The sequence below is a fragment of the Humulus lupulus genome, chromosome 1 (assembly GCF_963169125.1).
Source record: "Humulus lupulus chromosome 1, drHumLupu1.1, whole genome shotgun sequence".
NCBI classification, from domain to species: domain Eukaryota; kingdom Viridiplantae; phylum Streptophyta; class Magnoliopsida; order Rosales; family Cannabaceae; genus Humulus; species Humulus lupulus.
This window is the reverse complement of record NC_084793.1, coordinates 299,710,362-299,720,874: the sequence shown is the minus strand read 5'-3', so window position 1 is coordinate 299,720,874 and position 10,513 is coordinate 299,710,362. Positions and strand designations below refer to the sequence as shown.

Genomic DNA, 10,513 nt, shown 5'->3' with positions numbered 1-10,513 from the left:
AGTTCATTCATATTTTAGTTACTCTAAATTTCTTATAACCTTTAATATGATTTATTTAGTTCATTCATATTAAGGGGATAAGTTTAGATGATTAAATTGAAATTTTTATTATTTTGTGAGTAGAAAATTTCAGAATTTATAACAGTGCAAGTTGTTGAGATGAAAAGTTTGGAAGTGCATATATAATTTGAATTTTTCTTTTTTTGCTAGGCAGATTTAGAAGATGAATTTTTTATTTGTTTTGTTTTTGGGCTTTAGACGTAGAAATATTGTTTATTTGGTACTTAGGCTTGGAAATGATAGTTGAGAAGCTAAGTGTGTGTTTTGGTTATTAAATTTAGATGAAGAAGTTGGACTCTCTGCTAGCGGAAGACATATCAAGGATTAATCCACAATGGGGGTCTTTCTGTAACTTTCAAGTTAGAATTAACACTGGTATTGTCCAACAAACGAATGGATATGACTGCGGGATCCATGTGATGAAATTGATGGACCAGCGTCCAGGATCATATTTGAAACACTGTGTTGTTAGTATCTTCGCTTATTTTATTCATTTAATTTTAGGTTGCTTGATTTAGTACTATTCCCTAAAACTGTTACGATCATCATTTATAAATTTTGTAATAGTATTAAGTAATGTTGTTTTGTTTCAGTTTGATTCTGACAATGATAGGGCTCGTGTGGCCGTTGGTCTTCTCACATCTAGACACAACAAAGTTCGAGATGAAGTTAAGAATGCAGCCACTGCGTGGAAGCATGAGAAGGTTGTTGGTGAAATCCTTGGGAAATTGTTGTAGTTGATTTACTCGATTAGTTTGTTGTAATGTGTGAGAGGAATACTATTACATTTTGGCAGAATGTTTTTTTGGTGGTTGTTCGTCTACCTAATGTACATAATTTTTTGGAGATGAGACGTGTTTGTTCAAACTGAGTAGTACTTGAGAGTTGAATGTTGTTTATATGAAGTTGGAACTTAATTAGTACATCATTTTGTAAATTTTTTATATAACTATAGTTGTGTGGATTATTTTACCTTTATTAGTGAAAAATGCAGGTTTTGATACTTTCATTCCCATTTACATTTGAATTTTGATGGAATTGTTTAACTTCTTTGTGTAATTCCATTTATTAAGCATCACCTATATGATTTGATCTGATTTGCAAATTTTTTATGTTTCATTTTAATATACTAGTTATACATAATAAGGCAATGCTATTTTGAGAGGGAAGGTTTAAAGATATGGATTGATTAGTGTGAGGCTTTGTGAACCTTGTATTATAATTTAATAAAGGAATAGTAGAAAAATTATGTGATTTAATGGACGATGAGGGCAAGTTTATACATATATGTAAATATCAAAGTCAGTAGCTAATTTTGTATACTCCCACCATGCGTATTAAGCTTACACTTGTGTCAATTTATGTGTTCAGAACTTTCCGAAATTTTGAACTTAATTTATATTGGAATATATGAAGCATAGAGTGGGTTTTCAATAAATAAAAATTAATCCTTCTCTCCCACCTAATTATCCAAGATTTAAAACGATGAATTTCAGACAGTATATTCCCAACCTCCAGAAGATAGTTTCAATAACCATATGGAGGTTTCCACCACTTAAAGGCAGAACTCATATCATCTGTTGCAGAGTAACTCAAATTTTCTTCTGTATAGTTATGCACTTGGTTCGTACAATCTGGTGTGAAAGGTTGTCGGTGAGTAGGTGCGTTTAAGTCTTCACTTTCCGAATTATGGTAGATAGTATGTCTTTCCCTGTCATCCATATCCTCTATTCCATATTGATATTCGTCTTGTTCGTGTGGTTCAGAGTTATCAGAGCCCCCGTTCTTGTGACCATTTTTCTTACTTTGTAGACATGTAGACTTGTTGTGTCCTTTTTTTTTGCAAATACTACACTTTCGGGCAACTCCACCGTTTGACCCTCTCATCTTAGCTGTGCCTTTATTCTTACTCAAATAAGGATCCAATATGTTGAAGTCTGATTGACGATGTAAAGGAAGCTTGTCATTGGAACCTTCTTCCCCAATTTGGAGGTTGTTTCTTAATTGTGCGCAAATTCAATCAATCTCATAGTTTGCTATTTCGTATGCATAATGAGTCCTCGATCCCAAGTAAGCGAGTTCAGTCATTTTGGTAGTAATGCCACCAAACCTTGCTCTCTCTTCTGCATCTGTGTCTGGATATCTTGCATAGGAATCGTTTTCCACATTAGGAAGTTGTGTAGCGTCAATCGTCCACTGTGTTAAGATTAGTGATTTAGGCATTTGTGTGATACGCAGGTGCTTAATTGCTGCAAAAATATGCTGACAAGGTATGCCAAAGGAAAGAAAATACTGGCACTCACAAGCAAATAATTGACGATCGTCTGTGACATAGACTGACCTCCGTATTCCTGGGTGAGGATACTTCTCCAGCTTCAATATCATTGCATCATCCTCTACGTCAGTAGTTGCAACGATGTAGTTTCCTTCTTTGGACATCTGCTTCCTTACTCTGAAGAACATGTTCCTCGTGTAAATTATCGACAACTCCTCCTCTATGTTGTGCAAATTTGTCTTGCCTAATTGTGGGATTGTGTGCAATGACTCATACTCGTCTTTAGCCTCTCGTTGTCGTACCCATGAAAGTGCCATGTCAAGAGCTCTAACAAACTCATACATCTTCATATGTTGATTGACCTTCTTCTTCAAGACAGCATTAATACCCTCGCTCCTTTGGGTTGTTGTCATTCCGCAAAAAAAATTTCCCCTCAAGAAGGTTTCTGCCCAACTCTTTCTTGATTTATAAAGACTTGCGACATATGAGTTATCTTCCACATCAAAGTGAGTGAGCAATGCTGCCCACCTTCTTTCAAATTCCTCCTCAGTGTAATATCTAAACACTAAATTAGTTAGTTCCTTCCCGAATGATGGGTCTTTTGTGTGAGAAATGGCATTGTTGTGTATATGCCAATAACATAGCCGATGTGTGACATTAGGCATCAACTCTTTTAGTGTTTTTTCAATGGCAGGATCTCCATCGGTGACAACTGTTATCGGTAGCACACCTTTCATACAAGCCAAGAAGGCCCTCGTTGCCCACATGTAGCTAGCAATGGATTCATTGTCAAGGATTGCGAAACCAAGTATACAAGTTCGAAAGTGGTTATTAATACCAACCCAAATCAACAAAGGCTTACCAAAGCTATTTGTCTTATATGTAGAATCAAAGGCGATTGCGTGTCCATATCTTTCGTAATCCGACCTTGATTTTGCATCTGCCCAGAACAGGTGAAGTAATCTCTTGCCTTTATCATAAGCAAATAAACCATAGAAACCTGGATCGTGATCTGCTTTGTGCTCCAGATACCCTAAGGCTCTGCCAGCATCCGACCCCTTAAAGCAAACAGTTGAGGCTGATGACATTCGATTGTATAGGTCTTTGATTGTAAATGGGGTCTTATCATATCCGCCGACTAGCTCTGCCATGTATGACATAATGTGGCATGTTCTAATGCCAGATTTCTTCATACAATTTTCCTTCTGAAGACAGCCAGATGATACCACTCTATTTGACCATAGATACTGCTTGTGACGATCAGTTGCTAACGAGTGTGAATGAAATGGGAAAAAATATTTGCATATCCAGTTACCCCTCTTTCTGTTAAGGATAACTCGAAAAGCCACATTGCACCCACATCGGGTGATGGCCTTTGGCTCCCTCACTCTATCAAGTCTTGATGTATGCTGTTCAGACCTACTTCCCTGCCTTGAGCAGACCCATTCTCTCAAACGAATGTTACCTCGAATATTTGTACGCATGTGGCCCTTACGAATACTAAACCCCACTACCTTTGCGTACTCATATATGAATTCTTCTGCCATAAGAAGTGTAGCAAAAGCATGACCGACCATGTTATCCATTGTCAAATTGGTGGCCGCTGCATGTATACCGTACTTTAGAAATATCCCCTGGTTGGAGAATCCTTCATCATTTGATATCTGCATGGCCCCTTCATTAGTTATGTTCTCTTGTGTTTTAAGTGCCTCATTTACTTTGTCACCATCAATAGGCCCCCCCTGGCGTACATCTTCCACTTCTTTCTCTTCACATGTCTCATTTTCTCCACTAAAGTCACTGCTAAAGAGGTCCTGCACCTCCAATTCTGCTTCCCAGTACTCCATAAAAAAAGTATAACCTTGTTTTGAAAAAGGGCAGAACACATGATATTGCATTTGTAAAATGACATCTATGGTTGGAGAGAATATTACGACTACAACATTGAAACATAGTTCAGGGTTGGCTTAGGTAATCTTACATTCATTGTCATGTCTCGAAAATCATTAAAACTTCTATATCCCACCCAAGATTTGGTTGTGGAGTTAATAAGCTACGTACACATTTCTATAGCAGGAAAATGGTAGATAACCTTACACTGTCCACTAAAATGGGTAATCCAACTTCTTGTTCTTAAAAGTTGGAGGGCAGAGATCTCAGGTTGTACATCTGCCTTCATATTATCCTGATAATAATTTAAACTACCCACATATGTTGGTATGAACATATTACAACCCTATTAACAGGCTAAAATATGATGGGGAGGTATTTCTAGTGAAGTTGTTATTTTTCATATTTTTTTAACAAGCCACACTAAAACAAATACACAGGAGACATGGAGAAATCTTAACAAAAATTATAACATATAGAAATTGTACCTCTCCGGTAATGGAAATATTTGGAGGTGTCCGGAGATGGGGGAATATAAAATGCAACCACCTCCTCAGGAAAACAGTCCCCTGGCAACAGGTGAACATAGTCTTCCCTAATAGATGGAAAATGATACTCAGTAAATCATGTAACAATATAATAAACAGGGCACCACCAACACAGCAACTCCATTGAACAAGATAATAAATATCTTCAAGTCAGGGGCATTTTGCTGTTATGAGAGTTAAATTTGGACAAAGACATTTTGACTCACCCAAAAATTGAAGACCAAATATTGAAGCACATGTGTTAGATATTGTGTTTCCCTTTTCGGGATGTTCAAATGTATTGACATTCATTTATAAAAGTCAATTTGTCTACAAAAATTGTTGAAAATGGTAGGCTGTCGTGTAGGGATAATAAAGAAGCCTCAGTTAGATCAGAGTTGTTCTGTGTTGCTCTAATTTTTTCACCAACCAATAAAGTTCTCAGTTTTTGTAATGCGAAGCAATAAATGATAGTTTATCCATTGTGGTGGAGCCTATTGTGTGTGTCAAATTTTAAATAATGTGGATAAATTTATGTTTCCCGAATCTTTTTTTATTTTAAATTTAATCTTCGGCAATTGAAGATAAATTTGCCAAAATGGCATTCTGAAATAGTGAATTTAACAAAAATTACTTTTTCATTTGTTATTTTTTTTTAATTTATACTTTTTCTAAAAAAAAAATGGATGATGTGCCAATCGCCTTGCATTATGATCTTCTCCAATCCTGGTTCATATGGTAGATTCATAAACATTCTGTTCAAATTTCTACACAGAACCATTGACCCAATACATACGTACAAGTCGAATTCCAACTAACTTCTTTAGTGCGGGGTGATTCAATCACAATTATTTATTAAATTATTATTGAAATTATGGATAAATTTTCACCCTTGATCCAATGATGGTACACCAAAGTCACATTCATTCCTAAATTAGATACATGTCAACAATTATACATCTGGGAAGCTTATAAGCACGTCACAAATTATTTTGATTTGGTAGGAAGTATCCGACCAATTTTACTCTGTACAATTTTGAATACATATTTAAATGTAACAACCACCCTTCTTAAATCAGTTCTTATAATTTAATTAGCTTGGGAGGTTCTGAATTGTATACGTGCCATTACCAGTTACAATAGTTCCCCTGCAAAAAACGTAAATTTCAGTTTACATAAGTGACATATGCATTCAACGTTTATGGAACACTTTAATCCTCGGATGATGTTTATTGAGAGATTAACAAAATACATAGTTACCACAGGAGTTACAAATATTGATAAGCATTTGAAATACTAGAGTTAGGAGTTAAAAAATCAGTTAGTACCCATGACAGATTCCTCTGACTCTTTGCCTCCACTCAGTCCAGCTCCAAGCTCGGTATGACGTTTTTCTATTGAATCCACCTTGACATCCACAAAAGCTTCAGATCGCACGACGCCCTCTCTTTGTCCACCACGTAATGATCCTGGAATCCTGGAAATATTATTAATGTTACAACTACAGCAGCATGAAGCTAAGTGCATATTCCATTCTACGTTACCCTCGAGAGACGAAATCTTCTTCTTCAACAATTCAATCTTTTGTTCTTGTTTCTGACGGAATATATTCCCACATTTTATCTCGAAAGACAGGTCCTGAACCTCTTACCTTAGCTCGTTGATGGTTCTCAAAGGGTCGACCGGAACCTCCATCAACTTAACACAGCCGACCACCTCCGAATCCGGCGTTGAAGGTCTTTGAGTGCAGTCAACAGGGAAAACCTCCAAGTTGCATGAATCCACGGATGAGTCAGAGTCCATTTCCAAATGCGCAATAAATCCTTTATAAACTTAGCTGTAAAGTTTCAGAGTGTACTGCAAATTATATTTTGGAGGGCCAAAAATATGAAGGAAAGAGGAGTTGAGGACTTTTACAGTCTGGGTCGTTTAAATTTAAAGTGTAATTTTTTTAAATGGTTTAAGGGCATCTCCCACTTGGCTACATCTGTTTATAAAGTTGGGGTGACCACAACCACAAGTGTTGTCTTTATATGACCAGGGCACCTCCTCTCCTCTGCATTGCCTTACTGACTCAGTCACGTCAATCAACTTTTCAGTCAAGTTTAATGCATATGGTTGTTAAGAATTTATTGATTACACTGTGATATAAGGCAAAACTTTGTCCACTTTTTTATATCTGCAAGGGGGAGTGCCACTTGAGTTGCCAAAGGTAGAAGATTTATTATTAATTTTTATAGTTATTATTTTCACACATTATTTTCCACGCGCCTAAAAAAATTAGTCATGTCTGCGATATTCTCGTTTGAAATATTTTTTATCACTGTAAATTATTATGATTTCGACATTATATTGTTATGCTCTAAATAACTACATTAGTCACGGTCATAAAAATAACAACGGTAAAAATTGTTTACACCTCATAAATACAAAAGAGGCCCACCGGTGGAGGTATTTCTAAGGGAATTTTTCAAAAATATGGCTTTTATACCATTAATGTGCAAAAATATGGGAGTTATACTTTTCTTAATTTGTATGGAAAATTTATTAAAAAAAAACTTAAAGTATGGGAAACACAATTAGTAGCTAACTAAAATATGAAAATGTCACATTTTTTTATCATAGTTATGTTTTCTTTGATTTTGAAGGTAATTTTTTTGATTTTTTTCCATCATTTTTTTAATATTTTTCCTTGTTTTTTCTTCCATTTTTTCCTTTTTTTTTCGACCAATTTTTTCCTTCATCTTTTTTTCATTCTTCTTCTTCTTTTTTTTTTCATTTTTATTCATTTATCTATATTTTTCTTTCATTTGTATTGTTTTGTTTTTTTTCATAATTTTTCAGTTTTTTTTTTCATTTTATTTTTTCTTCATTTTTGTATTTATTATTTTCTCCTTCCATTTTTATTTCTTTTTTTTCACACATATGAGCTTTTTTTCTTCTTCCATTTTTTTTTTTCATTTTTTTCTACCAATTTTTTCATTCATATATTTATTTTTCTTTTCATTTTTCCATTATTTTTCTTCATCTTACTTTCATTCTTATTTATTCATCTATTTTTTTCATTCATCATTTCTTTTGTTATTTTTTTATTTTTGTAGTTATATATTTCTCATTCTATTTATTTTTTGTTTTTTTTCCTTTTTTCACACATATATTTTAACATTACATAATTATTGTACTATTTTTTATTTATTATATTTTATTATTGTAATTTTTTTATAGTTTTTTGCACTATATATAAACAAAATTCAAATCAATTTTTCCAACATTTTCTTTTTACTGTAACATTTATAGGAATACTAAAATTTGGAAAGAAAACTAATAAAAATATGAAAACGTGAATGGGTAACTGGTTACCTTCACATTCTTTGTGTGTATATTTCTGAGGGTAACTGGTTACTTTCACGTTCTGGTGTGTGTATATTTATGCTTTCTTTATGGTAACATGTTACTTATGTTACTAAAATCATAGGTTACTTCTTCTAACTTTTTTAATGAAGTGTTCTTCCATTCTTTCCTTCAAATTTGATGTTTCTTTTCATATTTAATATGAGTAACTCGTCACCCCTCTTAGGTAACTGGTTACCCATCTTATGGGAGAAAGTTATTTATCTCAGGCTCCTGGTGCATGTTATTTAACCTAACTCTAGGATTTTTTTTTAAGATCAATCAAGTAACTGGTTACCCTACCCAGGATTTGAAAAAAAAAACGTACAATCTTAAAAAAAAAAATGTTTATAATAAGTAAAAAATAATTTAAAAAACAATTCATATGAAAAAAATAATTTGCAAAGCAACCAATAAATTTTTTTATATAAAATTAGTAATATAAAAAAACAAATAACCTAAAAAAATAATAATTAAATTACAAACATACCCTTCCAAATTTGATTAAGAGTAAAACTATGGCATAAACCAACTTTTATACAAAAATATGAGAAAATAATCCCATAAAAGTGAAAATTCTTAAAAAAAGTCATAGATTAACTTTTTTTGAAAAAAAAACCATATTTTTGCACACTCTATTAAAATTCCCATATAAAATGTAATTTCCTCTATTTCTAAAGCCCCTATCATAAAATCCTTCTAGAATCAATATCTAAATAATCATAATAATATGTCGAAGAGGGGTATGTTAAATAACTTTATAATCTTCTTTGTCCTTAATTACAAAAGTTTTCTTAATGTGGATTCACTATTACTTATAATATGTTCGATTTTTATAATGTAAAATTTAACGCATGAGCCAAAATAATTACAAGTACTCCATAAATTCAAAACATAGACAGAAAGACTTGAAAAAAATAATTTTTGTGAAAAATAAATTAGGGAATTCAATTAGTTTCCTCTATCCACTCTAATACTTATGAATGCTTGCGTTACACAAACAAAAATATGACCAAACACAATAATGAGCATTTTCCACATTTGATGACAATTCCTGTGGTCGCACATTTTGATTCCTGCAGTCGCAGGAATGCCCTGGAAATCCCCAACTCCTCTGGAACTGCGGCCGCATGATCCTTCACCTGCGGTCGCAGAAAGTGGCCCAAAACACCGTTTTCCCCCAACTTTTGTCCTTTTGTCGGTCTTTCCATCATGTTCCTACACCTAAGTCACCTAAGGCCATTAACACCTGAAAAAACAAGCGTAAAATAGAACAAAACAAAACTAACCCCCTAGCACTTAACCTGAAAACACGTAGATAAACGAGTGTAAAACTCACTTAAAATTTGCTCCGCCTCGTGCAAAGAAAACAAGAATGAAGACAAACGACACAAAAAATTACAGACACTAAACAAATGAATCAAGATAACCACAATTTTTAAACCAATAAAATAATTGAATGACAAGCATATAAAATCGTCGAAAAATAACTGACAAGTAATCCAAATTTTCAATACAACCACTTCTTCAATTTACCCTAACTCATTGATAATTTTTGTCTACTCAATCAAGAACAGTAAATAACACACATTTAAAATAATTTACATATGCTGAATTCTCACCATCAATCCATCAAACCTCATATTTCCATATGCTTGCTAACTTATTATTCTCGACGAATATATATCAATGCATGTTCAAGAATCAAAAGGTCTTTTAGAGCTTGTATTGAAAGGCTTAGGTAACGGTAGATAAAATAGTTATTTTGGCTAAAATATACCATAAGCATATAATCCAAACAAACCAGACCTGATATCCACATTGTAATCCAAACAACCCCAAATTTCCCTTTATTTTCCAAGATTGAGAAAAATTCACACTAGATATATCTTTTTTTTTTTTTTTTTTACCACACTTCCCCAAAATTATGTTTTTCGATGTGAACAAACATAAGAAGTGTAGTTTATTTTCACTCTTCTTTTTTTTTTCCGAATTTTCCTCTCAATCTTTCATTTTATTTTTCTATTGTCACAACCACATCACAAAAATAACACCCATTACAAATCAATCCCCATGTATATGTTTATATATATATGCTTACGGTATAAATCAAGGGAATGGAAAATAATAAAGTGTTTAAATAGGCTCAAAATAAGTGTTGTACGATAAAAAGATATTCTTTTAGGCTCAAAAAGGGTAACTAGGGATAAAATATTCAAGGTTGGCTTGAAAGGGTCAAACGTTATGAAAAAAAAATTGCCTAAATCATTTTCCTAAACAAGCATTGAGTATGATATCACCCCAAGTAGCAAGCAAGCAAGTTGTAGAATTTGTTCATACATTATTTCCACATTCAAAATTCAGCAAATGT

At 33.3% G+C, this 10,513-nt stretch overlaps 1 protein-coding gene across 1 annotated transcript; it reads right to left on the bottom strand.

The window, feature by feature from the left end:
* Positions 1 to 1,587: 1,587 nt before the first annotated feature.
* On the bottom strand, positions 1,588 to 6,555 carry LOC133779944 (protein FAR1-RELATED SEQUENCE 5-like). Its single transcript, XM_062219840.1, has 6 exons — positions 6,404 to 6,555; positions 6,081 to 6,229; positions 5,891 to 5,900; positions 4,714 to 4,820; positions 2,171 to 4,196; positions 1,588 to 2,059 (listed from the first exon to the last, which is right to left on the bottom strand). The coding sequence occupies exons 1-6, from the start codon at positions 6,553 to 6,555 to the stop codon at positions 1,588 to 1,590; spliced, it is 2,916 nt and encodes a 971-aa protein (XP_062075824.1).
* Positions 6,556 to 10,513: the final 3,958 nt, after the last annotated feature.